This window comes from Poecilia latipinna, unplaced genomic scaffold (assembly GCF_001443285.1).
Source record: "Poecilia latipinna isolate Pla-1442-1.1 unplaced genomic scaffold, P_latipinna-1.0 Scaffold3902, whole genome shotgun sequence".
NCBI lineage: Eukaryota > Metazoa > Chordata > Actinopteri > Cyprinodontiformes > Poeciliidae > Poecilia > Poecilia latipinna.
This window is the reverse complement of record NW_015116518.1, coordinates 14,531-34,925: the sequence shown is the minus strand read 5'-3', so window position 1 is coordinate 34,925 and position 20,395 is coordinate 14,531. Positions and strand designations below refer to the sequence as shown.

At 36.2% G+C, this 20,395-nt stretch overlaps 3 protein-coding genes across 3 annotated transcripts; 2 read left to right on the top strand and 1 right to left on the bottom strand.

The window, feature by feature from the left end:
* Positions 1-6: 6 nt before the first annotated feature.
* On the top strand, positions 7-3,994 carry cgref1 (cell growth regulator with EF-hand domain 1). The gene is made up of 5 exons (XM_015024990.1): positions 7-147; positions 1,309-1,382; positions 2,059-2,183; positions 2,368-2,469; positions 3,417-3,994. The coding sequence occupies exons 1-5, from the start codon at positions 38-40 to the stop codon at positions 3,660-3,662; spliced, it is 657 nt and encodes a 218-aa protein (XP_014880476.1). The 5' UTR covers positions 7-37; the 3' UTR covers positions 3,663-3,994.
* An 871-nt stretch (positions 3,995-4,865) lies between these two features.
* On the top strand, positions 4,866-8,917 carry drc8 (dynein regulatory complex subunit 8). The gene is made up of 7 exons (XM_015024991.1): positions 4,866-4,961; positions 5,075-5,162; positions 5,558-5,630; positions 6,735-6,811; positions 8,371-8,413; positions 8,530-8,596; positions 8,719-8,917. The coding sequence occupies exons 1-7, from the start codon at positions 4,940-4,942 to the stop codon at positions 8,835-8,837; spliced, it is 489 nt and encodes a 162-aa protein (XP_014880477.1). The 5' UTR covers positions 4,866-4,939; the 3' UTR covers positions 8,838-8,917.
* Positions 8,918-10,386: 1,469 nt separating this feature from the next.
* On the bottom strand, positions 10,387-20,335 carry adpgk2 (ADP-dependent glucokinase 2). Its single transcript, XM_015024988.1, has 7 exons — positions 20,071-20,335; positions 16,726-16,885; positions 15,521-15,711; positions 15,351-15,447; positions 14,776-14,912; positions 13,905-14,041; positions 10,387-12,717 (listed from the first exon to the last, which is right to left on the bottom strand). The coding sequence occupies exons 1-7, from the start codon at positions 20,264-20,266 to the stop codon at positions 12,154-12,156; spliced, it is 1,482 nt and encodes a 493-aa protein (XP_014880474.1). The 5' UTR covers positions 20,267-20,335; the 3' UTR covers positions 10,387-12,153.
* Positions 20,336-20,395: the final 60 nt, after the last annotated feature.

The window sequence follows — 20,395 nt, the reverse complement described above, 5'->3', positions numbered from 1 at the left end:
AAATAAATAACACTCGACATGTCATAAATCTACTTTAATGTGTTGTTTTTGTTTTGTTGTCATTTGTTCGTCCTTCAGGAAAGAATCGGATGTCCATCCCCCTCCAGGACTGATCAACCCCTTCGGCTCTGGAGAAGAGGAACGCAGGTGAGAAGCTTTCAATCGAGGCCCAGCTGATGAACTGCGACCTCATTCCGAGTCAGAAATTAGCTTTCTAAGAAAGTCCATTTCAAGTTTATGCCCACATCACCACTCGTTTCCTCCAGCCGCACTATTAAGATTTTACATCATTGCTAGCAATCAAAACCCAACATAAAATAAAATCATCAGCCATTGTTTTCGTCAGATTGCTTTCTAATGTTGATACAACATAAAACTTAGACTGGAACGATTAATCAGATTAATCATCAATCATCAATTAATCGTCAACTAATTTAGTACTTAACTGTAGTATACAGACTCAAGAAACATTTGCTGAGAGCTCAACATTGTCAAAGGAATAATTAAGCTAAAAGTGTTCAAAAAAAATTATATATTTTGCATTTAAGATTAAAAAGTCCTTCTTTGTAAATGTTTTCCTATTCATGTGGCAGTTTTAGCTTCATCTGATACAAATTCAGTAAAAAAAGAGAAAAAAGCCCTTATTGACCACCTTTTACTATTAATTTATTAATCGGTTAATCCAAAAAAATGAAATAAAACAAAAATTAAAGGATATTAGGAAAGATGTTAAAGACTTTGGCTTTTCACATGTTGATTCTAGGAAGTATTTTATTTATTTTTTTCAGTCTAGATGAATGTTTTGCTCCAAAATATCAAGCATACACTGAAGGAATGTTATGTTATTGCATTTTAGGCAATAAAATGCCCATTTTATTGCCATTTTATGAACTTAATTGTTTATCTGCCATTGTAATATTGTAAAGGTTTAAATAAAAAATGTGCACAAAGTACCTGGTTTTATCTGATTAATCGATTGTCAAATAGTCAATACATTAATCAATAACTGAAATTATTGCAGCCTTATACAAACCCCACAGGCTCCGTGTTTAATTTTTTACAGTGGACTGAGCAGATTCTGTCTCGTCATTCTGGACTTCGGTTTCTGCTGCTGATGCGGCCAGAGCCAAACTCTGATAAGGACTGCAGGAGGAGAAACACCAGACTTTGTTTTAATTATTATTATATGAATATTCCCAGTTCACATCTTTATTTTAATAATAATTTCACCAGTTATTTTTTTTTCTATTTTTATCTTTTACTTTCTGTTATTTCCACCTGATGTTTTGTAAAACTCTGTAATCGCAGGTTGTTGCAGAGCTACATTCAGCAAAGTCTACGCAACAGCCAGGGAAGTCCTGACATCACTTCCTGGGAGCAAGGTAGACGAAACCTACTGCAAACTGTTGTTTGCAGTAGGTTTTATTGATCCGTATGGATTTATTGATTTATTGATCAATAAATCTGTATGGATTTATTGATCCATACGGATCAATAAATCACTGAATTACTGAAAGGGTAACTTATTTTAGTGATTTAACTGAAGAAGTAAAAGCAACATATCAAATTTCTCTGGTCATGGATTTGATTGTTCCCCATTATATCACTGATTGGACCTGAAGCAACTTTAACATTTTTTTGTTTCACCATCCTACGATATCGTATTTGGGCAGTTACAAAAAGAGTAACTTTCCACCCAAAAAAAAAAAAAAAAAATCTGAAATTTTACGATTGATCTCAGAAATTTCCCAGAAAAAAAAAACATGGATATTTCTGAGTTTCAAAAGTCAAAACAAACCATCATCCTCCTGTCACTTCCTGTTGTCTTCTTTGCTGTTTTCAACAGTAGTAACATCCAGCTGTTGATCATGTCTCACATGATGCGAAAAAGTGTTTCCACTGTAGTTTTGCAAAATAAATTTATTTCAGTATGGCCAAAAACCACCTCATCCTGGCACAGAAAGTTGTTTTTGTTAAATGAGTTTTTTCTAAATACTTTTTCAAAGTGAAATTTAAATGAACGTTAGTATACAACGCGTCTTCTCTGTTTTGCTTCAGAGGTGTTCTTCCTGTTTCGTCTCTACGATTATGATCGCAGCGGATTCTTGGATGGCTTGGAGATCATGAAGCTGCTCTCTGACTACAACTCCCATCATGCACTAGGACCAGAGGCCAATGAGCATGTAAGCTGAAGTGACTGAGTCAGTGTGTTGTTTTTTTTTTTTAAGCCACTAGTCTTTCTTAACATTTCTTGGGTTTTTTAGGCAGTAGTCTGTAGTATTTGTGTGTATTTGTAAATACCTCCTTCAGGGTTCTTTGGCTGCTTTTTATAAACGTGTCTTTTCTTTTCGTGCCTTCTGGGTTCAGGTGGTGTCCATGGTGGATTTCTTACTACAAACTCAGGATCTAAACCAGGATGGCCTGCTGGACCCTTCAGAGCTGCTGTCGCCTTCATTTATTAACACACAGGTAAACCGACAGCATAAACTGTGACAGTTAGCAAAATTTACGTAACATGCACACATTGTTTCATCTGTAATATTTTTTTAATTTAAAAATCTGAAAGTTGCTATATTTAAGAAACTACCTCTAATTGTCTTTAGAAGATGCATTATTAGCAGAGTTGGGTAGTAACTAGTTACATGTATTCAGTTACATTTACTTGAGTAACTTTGTGAAAAAAATGTACTTTTTACAAGGCTGTACTTTTTCACTTGAGTAATTTTAGTGTGAAGTATCGATAATCTGTCCACTGTGAGAAACTTCACTGAATGAAGAATAAACATGTTTTAAACAAAAATTCACAAGACACACACCTGCAGGTTTTATTAGCTTCATATGTTTTATTGAAAGAAATTGATTTGGAAAATGTTTCTTTTGCCTAATTTTGTTATTTTGTAATTTTAGTATTCATGTGAATTATTTTCAATTTATTCAATATTTAAATATTTAATTTAAATGAGTTTAAATTAAATCAAATATTAAATTTTTAAATATTTAAAAGTATCAAATATTTGTGAATACTACAATAAATACAATTATTATGTAAGCTTTCAACATTTAATTCAACTTTAAAGTTTAAATGTCAAAAGGTACTTGAGTATCCTTTTTATCAAATACTTTCAATCTTACTTGAAATAAGATTTTTATTTTTTGCTAAGTAAAGGCTACTAGCATGCTTAGCTTTAGTATTAGCACTAGCGACGTAGCTAAACTAGCTAAAGTGAGTCACCATAACAAAAGAAAATCAAACATTCACTTAAAAACTAATATAACTGATTAAAATACTAATAATTGTAGCAGCTGTTAATGTCCTCGATATTTCCTCCAATGATTTACTGTTACATCCTGATTGATAGATTTTTTTTTTACAATATTTTTTGAAGTGACGTTGTTTACCTCCATCTACTTTAAAGGGCTCAAGCAACAACCAAACTCCTCATCAAGAGCAGGAGTTGGCAGAAGAGAACATGCAATCAAACACATTTACTGTGGAGTCGAATGCAGGAGCAATGGAGCAGAAAGGCGAGCAGCAACTGGACGTAATGACGCTTCAGGACGAACCCATAAAGCAAACAGAGGAACATCAAGATCAAGAACTTCCTAATGTGCTAGCAGAAACCCACCATGCCCCTGTGCATCAAGGACAACCAGAAATATAAATATTAACCACTTTACCATTTAGCCTGCTGCAGAAAAAACTTTTAAAGATAAAATATAAATTATAAATTTATCACTGTAAATTGTATTTTTTTTTTATACGAGTCTCTAAGCATATTTTAACAAATGGCTGTTAAAATACTGGGCCTCTTCAATGGCTTTCTGTCACATTCTTTCTACGAATAAAATAATTCCCACAGCTTTTACAAAGGTAGAGGTTTTAAATTAAACTCATAATGCTTTCCATAAATTAAAATGCTATGATTGGCAGAAATATTTCACAAAAATAGTTTGTTCTCACATGTTAGAATACAATAAATATAGATATGTCAGTTATTTATATTCTTTCACATCCTTAATGTTGACAGATATTCTATTTCGGATAAAATTGAAGTGGTGGTTGAATGAATGAATCCTGGATTAGTTTGTTTTCAGTTTTTCCTTTGCGTACAACCAAAAACACATTCACTCCCCTGACAAAGACAGTATCTTTATTTTAGATATCTTAACCGAACTGACAAAAGATGATTTCTGACAATGCAAATAGGAAAATAAAAAACAAAAAGCCTTTTTGTCATGGTCAATGAGTCACATTCCCTACATCAAAATCCACATCTGACGGGATTTGATATTGTTTGGAGCTATTATTATCTGTTTGGTATTTAACTATTATGCCCAAGGAGTGCAATTAGACTGTTATTTACACTCATTTATTTACACTGCTTTGACATATAGTTAGTTTAGTAAATCCAGTGTGCTTAAATACACTGGTGATGTGCCATAAATTAAATCAACACAAATTTTCTGAAAATGCTCATCTTTGTTATTGCATTCAGAATGACCGGTTGAAATAACAGAAATTGTAATTTTTTTTTAGCAGTTGATTCAAAATGTTTGCGGGAAAATGTTGTTTGTAAATTGTAAATCAACTGAATTTATAAATGATTTATTTACTTTTTAAATCTAGTTTAAAGGCATATACTGTCTTAAAAATAAAGAAAATGTTTCTTTTATTTCTTTGTGTCCTATTGGTCTAATTGTGTTTATATTTTGGTTAATATCGTTAACATTTATAAGTAAAAAGTAATATATAAGATTACGAGTATTTTTAAAATAACAGTCCAAGCAGCTTATACGGACCGTTTTTAAAAATGATTGCTTCAAACGTTTTTCATATTTCACTTTATTTATTTAATCGTTTTGTGACATTAACGTTACCTCGCAAACCGAATAAACTGGTAACGTTCGGTTGCTAGGCAACAGGAAAACAAGCTGAAAGATGGCGGACGACGAAAGTGAAGGTTCGTACTGTTTAATGGAGTCAACCTACAGATTTAGAAGTACCGCAGGACCTGCTTAGTTTGTTAGAGGTGTATTAACAACAGCTTTCGTTATTCGGCTCTGTTTGTTTCAGAAAACGAAAACATTTTGGCTATTCACAGGAAGATAACGGCCGCCTTCGAGCCGTTTGACTACGAGTCCAAAAACATGGTGGACGTCCGGTAAGTAATAATTAATGTACAATTATTAAAAAGTACAAACATAACTAATAATAATAAAATGGTATTTCAGTTATTCAATTTAAATATTGAAGCTCATATTCATTAGACACAGATACACATTTAAGATTTAATTTATATTTGTTTTGATGATTATGACTGAAATGATAGCATTTTGTCATCAGTAAGAACACATCTATAAATTGGGATAATTAAGTGTTTGGAAAATCTCCTGAACTTAAAGGTAGAAAGAGTAAGTAGGTCTCCTTTTTACCTTGTCGGTAACTATTTTTTAAAAAGCTTGAAACCAAACTAGGTCAGAAAATAGTGCAGTTTCTGCATCAAGCTAAGCAGATATAATGCTTCTTTCTAACTCTCATTATGTGCCTGTTTTCCAGGGAGATTGGTACCATTATGTATTCTCTGGACTGCTTCCCCACTCAACTAGACATACGTGAATTTATAGCCGAGGTCAGAGCAGTCTTTATGTTTACTCTTTTCATACACAAATTAACTAATCACGATTATGTAAATGAGAAGCTGCTAGCCACGCCCTCCCAACTCACGTGTTTACCTCAGATGTATGAAAATGGCTTCAAGCAGAAGCACAGTAGTACAACTTTACATCTTTGTTCCAAAAGCCAGTAATTCAGCACAAAAATGTTGTTGTTTTTTTTCCCTCAAATGCGGCATTTTTCTAAAATTCCCGAAGTTAGAGGAGAAGCACTTTTCTCAACATGTAGAAAAAATAAAAAATAAAAAAATAAATCAGACAATGTCGGTAATGTCCGACATGTTTTCCCAAGCATTGAATCTTTTTAATATAAACGATCGTTTTAACTTTACTACAATTCTGCTAGTAAATGCGCAGATATTGTAGCGTAACGTGAGACACAGTCAGGACCAGCAAAGGCGTCATTTAGCAACCACAGCGTTAGCTTATGCTAACTGACGACTCATGTCTGTGCTGAACAATACAAGGCACACAAAACATCATTTTGTACTTACATCACCATCATCTGTAGGTTTGTGACGAACATGAACAGAACTTTCCTTCAGTCCAAGTATTTTTGGTAAATCCTGTCCTGTAATGTTGGTAGTTGTTTGAGGACTTCTTCCTAAAATGATTTGAGCAAACGACAACTTTCTTTGGCAGCATCGCAGGGACATTGCAGGCAAAAATAAAATGAAGCCAGGCAGCTCTGTTCTCCATGAATGAGAGAAATGCATGGACCGCACAAAAACATTTTCCTTTTCCAGAAGCCATAGCAGCGGTAGATTAGCGTCTTAAATGAAGTGGGTGGAGCTCCACTTCAGGCATTTAAGGTTCCTAGGTAACAGATTGTGACACAACAACTTAGAGGTTTTTGAAACAGGGGCTCTTGTGCAGACACCAGAAGAATATTTACTTATTCCAAAAAAAACAATTGGGTGTTTGTTGTTATTGTTTAGCTCTTGGATTGTTTTTAGATGCAGGAAATACCCAAATTAGCATAATAGTGGACCTTTAATATGCAAAAGTTCTGGTGTAAAGTTTAAAGAGTAAAACCCAGGTGTCTTGTTCTGTCCACCCAGGTGGAAGAAAATTCCTCAGGAACTGTACATCTAGATAAGTTCCTGCCAGCTATGGCCAAAGTCCTGTTGGAGAACAAGTAAGACAATTCATGTTGGCTCCATGACACCAGCATTCAGATTTTGATGCAGATTTTTTGTTTGTATACTATGAAACTCCTTAATAATTAACTCGATTACAGTTATTTTTAATCACCATCACCAGCCAACACACAAAAATCTATTTTGTTATGAATGGACAGTGATTAGGTTCCTTAGATAAAATGCTTTTCTTCTACAAATGTGTTTTTCAATTAGTATTTTTCATGTTAAAGAATCTTGCACCATCTACTATTGCATTTATTGTTATCAAGTGTTTATATTGGTTATTCACAAACTCTTAGAAGTATATGTTGAGCCTCCAGTCTCAGGTGACAGAAAAACAGCTGATTTATGATTTAAATGCTTCTCTTTCTTGGCCTGATCTTTAGACAGACGATGGATGCATATTTTTTCACAAAACAGTAAATTTCCTCTTGTCCAGATGTCTTACATAAAATTAGATTCAATGTTATTCTCATGAACTAATCACCTGTGAACATTAATATTTGAAGCTTTGTCAGAAACTTTATATTTTTATTCCGTAAAGTATATAAAAATTAAACTTAGATCTGTAATCCGGCGGTTCAAAAACTTTAGAATAATTAGAGATTTGTGGAACTGTTTTCACACTGAACAACTCTTAAAATAATTGTTCATCTATCCATGTTTTGTCTTTTCGTTAAAATGTGCAACATTTATTCACAAAATAACGTAGAACAAAATAAACCTAAACACAAAGTACATAAAATAAAAGAAAGCCTAAAAGGTAAGAGTCCTTGTTTTCAAGCAATTCTTTTTATAAAGATAATATTTTAAATCCACAATGATGCTGATGATGTAAGAATACTATGGGTGCGTTCACACTGCAGCCTGAAGTGACCCAATTCAGATTTTTTGGCAATTCCGATTTTTTTGCCGGGGCCGTTCACACCGCTAGTAAATGCGACCTGTATGCGTTCTGCAGTGTGAACGGGCAAACGACCTGAAAGTGTCCTGCATGCGCAGTAGAGGGCGCAATAGCGTCAGCGTTCTAAGTGTTCTGCCAACCGCCATAAAAAGAAGAAGTGCTCAGTGTTTGCGGAAGTAAACATGGAGGCTAACGGTGGAGCTTAGCTTACATATTTGAAGTTGTTGTCCGGCCGGAGCAGCATATTAACAACTTAATCCTCATATATTCCATCGTGGTTGTTGTTTTAATTCCCGCTTGCGCTTATCAGGACGCAGAATAGTGAGATTTGTTGAGAAACAGTGACGTTCAGTTCGTATGAATGCGACCTGGATATCGGATACGTATCGGATATGGGTCACATTCGAAAAAGAATCCGACCTGTGCTGTTCACACTGCCATGAAAAGATCAGATACAGGTCGCATTACGTCAAAAAAATCGGAATTGGGTCACTTCAGGCTGCAGTGTGAACGCACCCTATAAGTGCCCTGGCTGTAAGTTATTTTAAAATTTTCATTGTAAATCAGAATGACTCCTGGGTAGTCTCTGTATTACTAATCATGTGTGACGTATTTGCAGAAAAGTAACTGGTGCTTTGTTGTGTCTGTTAGGTTTCCTCCCATCCCCAGGAGCAAAATATTTCAGGCATTTAAGGTGAAATTGGCTGTTTCTTCCTCACTCTGTTTGTTTCTCTGAAGCAGCTCTTGAAACTTTCTCAAGAATTCACATTTTCACACGAGCAACAATAGTAACCCGTAAACTGTTTCCAGGTTCTCGACAAAGAGCAGAAAGGTTTCCTCAAACCCGAAGAGCTGACAAAGCTTATGATGGAGGAAGGTAAAACAAAAATTTCAAGAGGAAACAGAAGCTAATACTAGTTATGGAGAGTGGATTCAGTCTTAGTATATTTTTTATTGAAAAATATTTTGCACATTTTTGTGTTTTTTTTTTTTAACCAGGTGAGCCTTTCACTCAAGAGGAGATGGACGAGATGCTAACAGTACACACCAATCGGAAGGAGAACGTCATTTATTACGACAAGTTGATCAACAAACTCACTGCTGACGCTCCCAAGTAGAAAGAGTCACTGTGTGTTAGAAAAACTTAAGAAATAATTCTTTTTCTCACTATTTCATTAAATAATATTGTGCCAGTAAATGTGTACTGGACTTGATGATATGGAGATAATCCAGGCTGTGTTCAGGTTCTGAGTTGGTCAGAGCTGCACTTTGACGGAGGCTGTGGGCTCAAAATAGATGCTGGGAGACAGACTGGGTCTTAAAATAGTAAGACATCTTGCAACCTCTGCAGAACATTTTACACTGAGCTTGTTTTACAGTGGAAATGTTCTTTTCAACACTGTAGTTGGAGCATATATAGAGTAAAGGCAGCGCCGAAACAGTAAAAGCCTCATCCACCTCATCTTCAGTCTTCAGTGGGTGAAGCTCCATTATTGCTTTCTAACAGCTAAAAGTAATTTTAATGAATGTCAGAAAAAGTGCTGCAGCGTCGCTAAACTAAGATCTCATTCCTTTATGAGGAAGTGGCAGAGAAATATAACCAGCTTATATTTTATTACCACATCTACTGGTGTGTTTGTTCCTTCAAACTGTCATCGTCAAAAGTTAGTGAGCATCTTGGCTTTTAAAAATCTGTCAAGACAGAAAGTCCTAAGCTTTAGCTCTTTGAATTGCCTTGTTGCTGAAAATGTGCTATTTAAATAAAATTACCTTACTTTACCTTTCCTGAGTACATTTAAAATTGTTTATCCTTTTTTAGTCTGTATATTTGATATCAAAAAACATGTAATGGATGTAATAATTTTATATTATAGCAGATATAATGCTGCTTTAAGGATTTCAATTAAAGCTTCAATATGTAACTTATTTTAAATAAATGTTTTCACATATTTGTTAAAACTGTCCTTATGTTGTGACAGCCAATCTGAAAAGATCAACCTCCTCCTGGAGCTGCTGTTACTGTCTGAAGAAATGCATCTCTCCCGACCAAAAACAACCAGTCAGAGCCAGGAGGAAGTTATTGGTGCAGTCAATCACCCTCCTGTACTCGCTACTCAGTGTGCTAATACCAGAGAAACAACTTACCATTACAGGGAAACCGTTTATCCTCCATCATCGGTGGCCATGCTAACTAGCTTCGCATATACAACAGGTTCTGTTGTCAAGAAGAAGCTGAGTAGCAGACACACAGAGGGGTGATTAATAGCGCTAAGACCCGCCTTCTGGCTCTGATTGGTTGTTTCTACTTAGCACTGAGAGAAGAGCTCGACTTTATCCATTTCATACTGTCACAGTGACAGTTTCAACAAATTAACATCTGATTGTTCTAAAGTAATTAGATTACAGATTTACATTTAAAATGTTGTGTAAACACAGTGAAACTGTGGTCAAGATGATCATACAGTCAGAATCTTGTACTGGACTATCATTAATCCAAAGGTTAAAGGTGAGGTGAGTTGGTAAAGCAAGTCGATGGTGAAACTAACGTTAAAGTCGGCATGAAATGATTTAGCTACACGAGGATGAGAAGATGACAAATGTCATTGTGCTGCTCTATCATCAAGAAGCTGTGATGTGTCATAATTAAATAATAACAAAACAAAGCAATGATTGCTGATCAGCATTTTATCAGAGATGATTCTGCAATGACTCAACATGCATGAAGCAGTTACACAGCTGCAGAACACACATGAATGACCCCACTTATCCAATGCGTAGATAAGTGCTGCGACAAACAAACGGTTCCCTCACTGAGCATGCTGCAGTGTTTCCATCCACTGCCAAATTAGCATTTAAGTCACAGTTTAAGACAAATACAGAAACTTCAAACAGAAATCCACAGAAACAGGCTGTAAAAAACATCCTGATTTTATCAAACACCAACAGTGAAAACAGAATAAGGCTCATTTACCCTCAGATCCACCAATTACAAGCAAAACAAATGCACAAGATTTAAAGAGATTTCCACACTTTCCTGAATTTCTGACCTCGTACAATGTAACAAAAACCATGTGTTCCACATAAAAAGTGGTTTTTGAAAAAACAAAAAACAAACAAAGTAGTAATTTTTAACCAAGAAAAGAAACTCTATGTTAAGCTATAGGGATGAAACACATTTCAATCTGAGAGAAGAGAACAAACAGCAGCAGCTGGAATGCTTGATTTCTACATAGTGAGAAGATAGTAGAGTTGGCTTCATTTCAATTAAAGTTCAGTTGCATTAGTAAATAATAACAAAATAAATGTAATGAGGTAAGTTGAGAACATCCAATCCCAGATGGGAACTAAACATACAAATATATATTTTATGAATGGTCCACTGACGTCAGTTATACAGAATATAATGTCCTGTTAAACCTAAAAAATAACTAAAGATGAGCTGCTTAAACCAGAACTGTAATGAGAGATTTGGTCCGAAACAAGCAGTAAGCAAAGTGATGGAGGGATAAAACTGAAAGAGCCGCAGAGATAAGTCATTACATCCAGCAACCAAACGTGACTCCACATTATTTTTGCATTATTTCACTGCAACTGAACTACAGAGAAATTACAGTCCAAACACAAACATACCAAAACCACGACGCACAATTTTCACATATACAGGGAAACGGGAGCGTTTTACCTCAGAGACCGAGGAAGCAGAGAGAAGAGGCATCAACAGTTTGAATCCAGCAGGTTTTCACTCAAAACTCGACGTTTCTACAAGATAAATTATTTGCTAAAAGGCAAGTGAGGCATTTGTAAATCACATCCTGCCAAAGACACAGATTTAATTATTTCAGATTCTTAACTGCATAGCTGCGCTCCAGGTTGAAATACAAATACAACTGATCCTACAAAAGCTGCGTGTGCAAATCTTGGTCAAAAATCATAACAAAAGCTGAGTGGTGCGACAAAAACATCTGATCACATCTAAACCTCTTCGTCTCATCCAGAACAAGTGTCAAGTTTTTTAAGGCCTCAGAGAAATGTAAGGACAAATCATTAAAATCACCAGAGTCGGATGATGAAACATTTACTGAGTGTTTTATGAATGTTTTATTGTTAAAAATTAGCTAAACGGAAAAAGTGTAGCTACTAAGTTTCAATATTGAAGGACAGTGAATCAGTGAGACTAATCCAGTTGGATTAGAAAGAAAACTACAATTTAACATTTAGTGATTTTCTATTGCATGTCGTTTGGAAGTTAGAACAGAGTCAGCTACAGAAATATGCATGATCCGACTCTGAAGTAATAACAATGACTTATTTTCAGTTTGGGCCCAGAGCTGCAAATTTAATGATAGCGTTAGCTGTGCAGCCATGTCAGTACCTGAAGGATCGGGTGCAACACACCGAGACTCGAGAGTCAAAAGGACGATTTGGTGTCCCTCTTTAAATCTGCAGAACCAAGCCGGCAGCGGAGACGTTGTCCCCTCCACCCGCAGTCTGATAAACGTCGGTGCACACCAGCACCGGCGCCACGCAGATCTGGTAGTCGTCCTCATCCCAGCAGCTGACGGGCCGGCTCTCCAGCAGCGGGATGCGCTGGCTGCCCTCGCGGTGGCTGACAGAGAACGAGTCGTCCATAATGAGCCTGGCTTTGCTCAGGTCGATGTCGTTTGAGCCGCAGACGTGACGGTTCGCTGTGAGCGAGGCCTTGGCGGTGGCGGACATGGTGTTCTTCCACTGAGAGCCGTGTGTCACAATCATGGCCTGGAAGGCCAGAGTGTGGACATGGAGGCGAGTCAGAGGCTTACCCTTTGATTTACTGCCGCTGGTGGCGCCGCCTGAGCTAGCAGCCTGGTAGCGCTGGTTGAGGATGCGGTAAACCTCCCTCATCTGGTCAAGGACGGTCGCTACACGAGGGTTTGGGTCCGACAGCACCGTGATGTTGGAGCCTTTGAGTAGGCTGAGAAGATTAGGGAGTTCTTGTTCATTCATGCCTAAAGAGTCTGCCTGGAAAAGAAGAATTGAGATCAATGCTTAAAGGGGATTACTGATCGGTGATCGGCTGCTTAGAAACGAGAAATCTGATCTGAACTCAGATCAGATTCCACTAATGAGAACTCTTTGGTGTGGAAGTGGAAAAAATGAAGTCAGTGGAAACAAAAAGACATTCTGGACGGGAACATGTCTGATGTTCATTTAGGTAACTATTAAACAGAAGGCTACATTTCAACGTGTGAATGTAAAAAGTCATGGAAATGTTTATAAAATGTAGCTGATTTTTGTTTGGGTTTAAAACAAAAAAAGAGAAAATGCACAAAACTGCTAATTTAGGACGTCAGAAACTGTTGAAAATGTAAATTCTGAAATGTTTGTTTTACAATAGTGAAATCCCGTTTACCTGCAGAGCTGTGAAACTGAGTGTTCTATCTCATGTCACCTCTTCTCTACTATAAATATGAATGATCTCATCATACAAACTACGACGCTCCCATCAACGACAGTAAACGGCATCAATGGATGGAGAAGCATTGTTGAAATGAGGAAGAGTCAAATTTCTTTTAACTTGTTTCTGGTACAAACACCTTTTTTATACCAAAAGGCAACATAGTTACTTGATTGTTTAATAAAATGGCTCAAATTACCTAAAAAATACATAATGCTGCCCCTTTAATGTTTGTTTAATAAAAAAAAACCAACACTTTTTTGTGATGGTTAAATTTACAGCTCATAGAGAATAGAAAATGGATTTGTTGTTATTTAATATATATATAAAAAAAAAAACCCAGAAAGTTTCTAAAACCTGTATCATGACGTCAGAGCCTTATAAAAATAAAAAATGGCCACAACACCTTTAACCTCTCTAAAAACTAACTTGCTGTACAAAATTATATTTAAAATTTAATACTATAATCATTTTATATGGTTGTTAAACCATATAAATTAGATAAAAAAAAAAAAAACATTACATGTTTGTTGTAAAACTCCATATTTTCACATCCTATGTCTTTTTTTCCAGTCTGCATTTGAGAAAAGGACTCAGACTATTTTGCTTGCAGATTTAAATCAGGAGATTTAAATAAACAAATCTAACGTCAGTGTTTTCTACACACTGACCTTTCTGATTTCCATGTTTGGATAATGTATTTGAAAATGCCAACATGGACACATTCATTTAAATATTCACTCATACATACATGAGGGATGACATGGTGAAGAAGGTCGTCTACTATATTCTCGTCCACAAAACTTGCCATCTCAAAATGGATGCCGATCTGAGGCGACGAGGAGGTCAGCAGGTCCGCCAGCCGGGAGAGGACCGCCTCTCGCTCACCTGGAACAAAAACAACATGGAGGACTCATAGGCACTTCAAGCAGCAAGGAGTGGACGTGAAGGAAGGAAGGAAGTAAAAAAACTGTGATGTGAATTTGTTTAAACTGATGAACTGAAAGAACATGAGTCCAGTCAAAAGGTCAAACTGGATCTGGGTCTAGTTTTGTTGTACAAATCGTCCAGTTCAGAGAGGAAAGTTCGGTTTAACCTGTTCTTCTCGCTATTTGAACTTCTGCTGTTTCAGCTGTCATGACAAATACAGCTCTGGAAAAACATAAGAGACCACTTAAAACGATCAGTTTCTCTGATTTAGTATATAGTTGGGTAAAATGAACATTGTTCTTTTATTCCATGAACTACTGATAACATGCATGTCTCTGAAATTACAAGCATAAATTTTGTATTTATTTGCAGAAAATGAGAAATGGTCAGAATAATGAAGAAGATGCAGAGCTTTCAGACCTCAAACAATGCAAAGAAAACAAGTTCATGTTCTTTTAGAAACAACAATAGTAATGTTTAAACTTAGGAAGAGTTCAGAAATAAATATTTGGTGGAATAACCAGAAGGTTTTTCCAGAGCTGTATTTCCCCAGTAACTCTTCTGCTAACTTGAAACCCAGTTTGTCTGTGAAACACAAATTTTACAAATAAATCTGAATCAGGTATTCTTAGTAAATCGAAGCAGCTGATTATCTGAACAGCTAATCATCAAACTCAGTCATGTTTTCCTACCTGAATTGAAGGGGAAGTTGTCCATCATCTGAAGCCCTCCCACCACCAGCAGATCAGGTTTGAAATTTTCCAGTTTCTCAGCAAATTCTTCCAAAGAGTCCAAGTAGGGGTTATGAGCATCACTGTGAATGATATATCTACAAAAAAATATGCAACGTCCAGTTTACTTACAAAGCACATTTAAAAACAATCCAGTCTGACCTAAATACTTCCATGTGTTCAACTTAAAACACAAAGATGCAATGAAATGGATTTAATAACAACAAAATATAAGACATAAGTTTCAAACTCTCTGCTATTCACAGCAGAAAACCTGATGTTTACTAACAGATGTATAATTACAGCATGCATCTCAATTCAAACCTGGACAAGATCTGATTTTAAGAAAGAAAGAGAAAGTAAAAAGCTTAGAGATCCACCAGAAAAATAAACCAGACATATTTTTCTTAATTTTCCAACACTTTGCAATAGTTGCTAACAACTATCTTTAGGGTGCAGGTTGGTTATGAAGACTGTGAGCAAAGTTAAATGAGATAATCGCCAATATAAATACACTAAAGACTTGTTAAATATACCTGTTTGCTCTGCGTGAGGTGTACGTCCCCCAGCTGGCACCAGATGAATATTCAAGGATCAGATGTATGTCTGGCTCTTCTATCACTTTACCAGCCACTGGCAAGAAAAACAAACATGGACTTAGAAGAGAATTAAGCATAAAAGAAAGGTCATGTTTAATCTAGATTACCTGTAATGTGCTGGGACAAAACTTCAGTGAAATCGGTGCTGAAACTTCCCCCTAACAACACGTCACATCCCTCTGTTGCCATGCGACCGGCCATCACAGGAGCATTGCCACCTACAGCCCACCTGTTTCCAGGTAAGTCACGGGCGCCGTCCACCAGCTCACTGAAGAGGGTTTCATTAATCATGAAACGCCTGCAGGAGCAGGAAAAGAAAGTAAAACGACAATACTAAAGACTTAAAAGAGTTTGTAACATTATTTTTCTTGGTTGTTTTATATTACAGGAACAAAGTTTCCCACAGAAAACTTGCTAAGCCCAGTGGTTGGGGCGCTCAGGCAGTCATTCATCCAACAGTCCGTCGTGATTTTGAGTTAAAAAATGTTTAAAGTTGACAGAAAATTAAAAAAATATCACTTGATAATTATGTGTTACTGAAAGATTGCAAGATTAATACCTGGACACCAACTATAAAGTCTTAAAAAATGCAAACATTTTAAAAGCATTTTAAGCAATGTTTAGCCTGGCGGGGGCACAAGTAAAGCCTGGTGGCCCTCCAGGCTTATAATACACCAGGGAGAAACCTGCAGGAATGCAACATCCCTGAGTTTTAGTGTTGTAACTAATTATTATGTTAGTTATTAATTACGCAGAAATAAATTGTGTAGATTAAAGCCTTTTTAATACAATATTGTGAATGCATTAAAAGATGCAAATAAACGCACCATTCAAATTCATTCTATATAAAGAAATAAACATTTTCTTCCCCAAAGTGTAATAACAGAATTCCTTTAGTGATCATTTGTAGCAAATAATGCAGCTAAAAATATGTCTAATATCAACATGTGAAAAGCCCAGCTCTTTCTGCTCGACTTGTAGAGCCAACCTGTTGATTAATATATTATTTTTTTGATTAACCAATTAATGATTGGTTAGCAAAAGGTGCTAAATTAGAGTTGTTGTTTGTTTTTTTATACATAATTTGAACCAGGCTAAGACTGCCACTTGATTAGTTCTGGTTTGAACATATTAACAGAAAAAAATATTTTTTTATCTTGAAAATATAATTTTTATATCGTTTTGGCTTAATAACTGCTCTTAGTGTTGTTCTTTCAGCAAACTGGTATTTTTATAGAGTCTGTATACTCCAGCTAAGGAGTATACACAACTTTTACTGTAAGCATGCTGCTCTCCATCCAACATTACTTACTCTGCAGCAGCTCCTGGCGCAAAGAAGTAGGCAAAGCTCTGAGCCAGTTGTTCAGCATTTTTCAGATAGTCATAATGCAATGGCTGGTCTGTGTGAGAGATGCCTATCTTATTTAGGAATGACACGCCGTCTACTATGAGGTCGACGCAGCCACCAAACCCTGAGGAGGGAGGAGACAGAGAAGAAGAAATACAATTACACACCAACGTTTCTCCCTGCAGCAGCCACACACTGAGGCCAAAAGAGAAGAAGAGAAAAACACTGAAGTAAACTGAGGAGAAGAAGAACAAAAGCAAAGTCGTGCAAATTGTAGGTTTTACAGAAAAGCTGCGACATGAATGACAGTGGATCAGTGGGAAGAGTAGTTAGTCGTCTTACGACCCAAATGTTGTGGGTCAGATTTCAGTTTCCTGCTGACCCACGTGACCCGGCATATGAGGCTTTAATGCAAAGTGATTTCAGTGGTCAGAATGATTACAACCTGCCACAATGGAGGACAAATGAAAGTTTGAACTAAAGTGTAATTTACGTACATCACGATTTAATTTCACTAATTAAAACGTAAATGTCAGATCATCTTTCAATTAGATTGAAATATCAATTCTAAAGTCATTCTGCTTCATCACAACTAAGTTTTCTACTGCTTTCTGCTAAAACATGACAGCTTGTTATACATTTAAAAAAAATTCAGTGTCTAATTTATATTGTTTCCCTAAATGATACCAGAGCTGCAGCTAAAAATTAGTTATCGATTAATCAATTATTTTGATGATTAATCTATAAAAAAATAGGGATATTCTGCATACTTTTCATCTAAGCCTTTTTATACAATATTGGAAATGCATAAAAAATACAAATGAACAATTAAATTTCTTTTTGGAGTAAGAAAATAAACATTTTATTGCCTAAAATGCAAAAGCATAAAATTATGTTAGTGCACACTTGGTCTCTTGTAGCAAATGACATCTGCAGCAAAAAATAAACTACGTCTACCGTCCAAATGTGAAAAGTTCAGCCCTTTAACATTAATACAGTGTAGGGTTGATCTATTGACTATTTTTTAAATTAACCTATTAATAGTTAGATAGCAAAAGGTGATTAATAAAAGCCTTCTTATACATAATTTGCACTGGATGAAGCCAAAACTATGCCACTAGAGTTCTGAGTAGAACATATTCACAAATCTTTTTATTTGATCTTATTTACAGTTTTGGCTTATTGCTCTGGATAGTTTTTTCTTTCAGCAAATCACCTTTGTTGACTCTGTATACTCCAGTTAACAATTAAATAATTCATCACGAATAATTGTTTCAGTCCTACGTGAGGTTATTGTTTTTTAATCTGAAATTAGTTTACCCCCCATGAGATTGGGAAGCAAAACGTGTCATTAAAGTCAGAGTGAAATGATAACCAGCTGAGTCTGCTGTCAAACAGGGTAAAGGTTGGCTCGGTACAGATTATAACGTTTGATCAAAGTCTAAAAAACTGGATTTTTGGAACTAAGTCAAGACATCCAGGCTGACACTTTTCAACATATTTACAGGAAACTAAACTAAGTTGCTGCGCTGGGAGTCCCGATTCTTCTTTTTAAAGTAACTTCTTCAACAATTTAGGTGTTTGTGATTTATAAAGGATTCGTAGTACACACACAACAAGAAAGAGCTTTTGTATTTCAATTCATGGTGTAAAATTATGGAACAAGTTAAATGAGGAGCTAAAATAAAGTCAAAATTTAATACAATTTAAAAGGAACTATGAGGAGGTCATTCTAATAAGATATAGATATTGGTGAGAGTTAGCACTAATGTGTTTATGTAAATTGAGGCTAAAGCGTATGAGTGTGTGGGTATGAATCCATATACTTAGACACATGTAAACCCAGATAAAATGGAAAATTAATTAACCTGTTTCTTTTATTTAATAATGAGGGTCCATCTGAAAATATACGAGTTTATGGTGTAGGAGTTCATACGTTTCTTACTTCTTCCTACTCCTTTTCGAGGATGTTAAGATTACTGTAGTACAAAAATGTGTCCTTTGCATTCCTTGTTCATGTGTGTGTAATAAATAAATGTAGATAAAGGGAAATATTGATGTAAAGACATGAGGCTTAATGACAGCCACAGAGTTTCTGTCCATATGGTTTGAGGAGGGGAGGTCTCTCTTCAGAACAGACTGTCCCAGCTGCGGATCCAGTCTGGGATCTGGTGACTGAACATTTGTGATCATCTGTCTTCTCCCTTCGCTACCACAGAGCCTTGGAGAATATATTCACACCCAATGAGGTTTTTTTTGTTTTTGTTTTTTTGCATTTTGTCTTGCTGAAACCACAGGTTTTAATGAATCTCATTGAGGTTCTCTGTAATAGATCAATACAAAACATATTTCTAAAGTGGCATGACATGAAAAATGGTTTCATAGCATTAATCTGAGAAGCAGCCACGCGGCTCATGGTAACTGGAGGAGCTGTGGAAGATGAACTGCTCAGGTAATCTATCAACATCACAACCATCTGTTGTGGATACCATACATTTTTTGCTAGTTTTTTGTTCTTAATGGAAGAGTGGCATTTTATTCAATCTTATTTAGATCACACATTTAAGAAAACACCAGTTTGCTAAAGTACTGAATATAAATAGATGCAGAGGCAGCCAAACATTGAGGATACAATGATAAGCAGTAGAGACCGTAAAACTAGAACGTCAGTTAATAATATCAGTGGGTCACAAGCTGCAGTTTAGACACATCTGAATTAAATCAAAGCATATTAATGGATCAGAATGGCCCAGTTAAAGTCCAGACCTCAATCCAGTTGACAGTTGATATTATCTCATTCTGCTTGAGCTATTCTGCTCAGAACAATAAGCAAAAACTTCGGTCTTTAGACTTGAAGCTGTTTTGCATAAGAAGTACATTTATGCCACACTTTCACTATTTGATTTTTTAAAAAATGTTCAAGGGGTGTGAATAGTTTTTATAAGGCACTGCATGACAGACTACACTCCACCACAATATGGTAATCCTCAACATCTAACTTTCGCTCATTGTCAGTAGTTCACCGGTCAAAACTTAAAGAATTCTCGCTAGATTTATATTTTACTATTAAATAAATATCGCATAAACAGCGTATATTAGACAGGTTACAATAATACAGTTACTAGTACTTTAACTCAATTTCCTGTTTGGGATTTAACAGAAACTGTAAGTAAAACTTGTGTCAGTAATTTCAAGCAAACTGACTTTAATATCGGGTATTTTATATGTTTAAAATTAGCGTTTATTAATGACCAGTGTCCACTTCAACCCCCAGCAGCCTAGCTAGTGTCGCTAGCTCTCCGCACCTACCAACTGCCACTCTGGGTCTGGCGTCATTAACCCCGACTTTCCTTTCAGCCCGGAGCAGAGACGAAAGCACCGTGTCCAGCCGGTCGTCCAGCACTGTGTTCTGCGGTGAACGGAACCAGATGGCTAACAGAACCACGAAAAGGGACAGAACAGATCCATACTTCATCAACGGAAGCCTGCTTCCCCCCTCCATCATCGCCCGCTCCTGCTGCCTGCGGCGGCTCTGGCTGGCTGACTGAACAAACACACCCCGCCTTCCGGAAGGGTAGACAGCCCACTAAGGTTTGTGCGTTTGTTTTTAAACCGGGAGTGTCATGGGCGTGGC

Bases quoted from the DNA above. Each gene is read 5' to 3' on its own strand.
- adpgk2 (XM_015024988.1), bottom strand. From the start codon at position 20,266: ATGATGGAGGGGGGAAGCAGGCTTCCGTTGATGAAGTATGGATCTGTT. The intron at 15,712-16,725 runs GTAAGTAATGTT...CTGCTCCTGCAG, and splicing joins GCGCCAGGAGCTGCTGCAGA to GCGTTTCATGATTAATGAAA. The intron at 15,448-15,520 runs GTAATCTAGATT...TTTTCTTGCCAG, and splicing joins TTTGTCCCAGCACATTACAG to TGGCTGGTAAAGTGATAGAA.
- cgref1 (XM_015024990.1), top strand. From the start codon at position 38: ATGTGTTGTTTTTGTTTTGTTGTCATTTGTTCGTCCTTCAGGAAAGAA. The intron at 148-1,308 runs GTGAGAAGCTTT...CTGTAATCGCAG, and splicing joins TCTGGAGAAGAGGAACGCAG to GTTGTTGCAGAGCTACATTC. The intron at 1,383-2,058 runs GTAGACGAAACC...GTTTTGCTTCAG, and splicing joins CATCACTTCCTGGGAGCAAG to AGGTGTTCTTCCTGTTTCGT.
- drc8 (XM_015024991.1), top strand. From the start codon at position 4,940: ATGGCGGACGACGAAAGTGAAG. The intron at 8,414-8,529 runs GTGAAATTGGCT...AACTGTTTCCAG, and splicing joins AAATATTTCAGGCATTTAAG to GTTCTCGACAAAGAGCAGAA. The intron at 8,597-8,718 runs GTAAAACAAAAA...TTTTTTAACCAG, and splicing joins AAAGCTTATGATGGAGGAAG to GTGAGCCTTTCACTCAAGAG.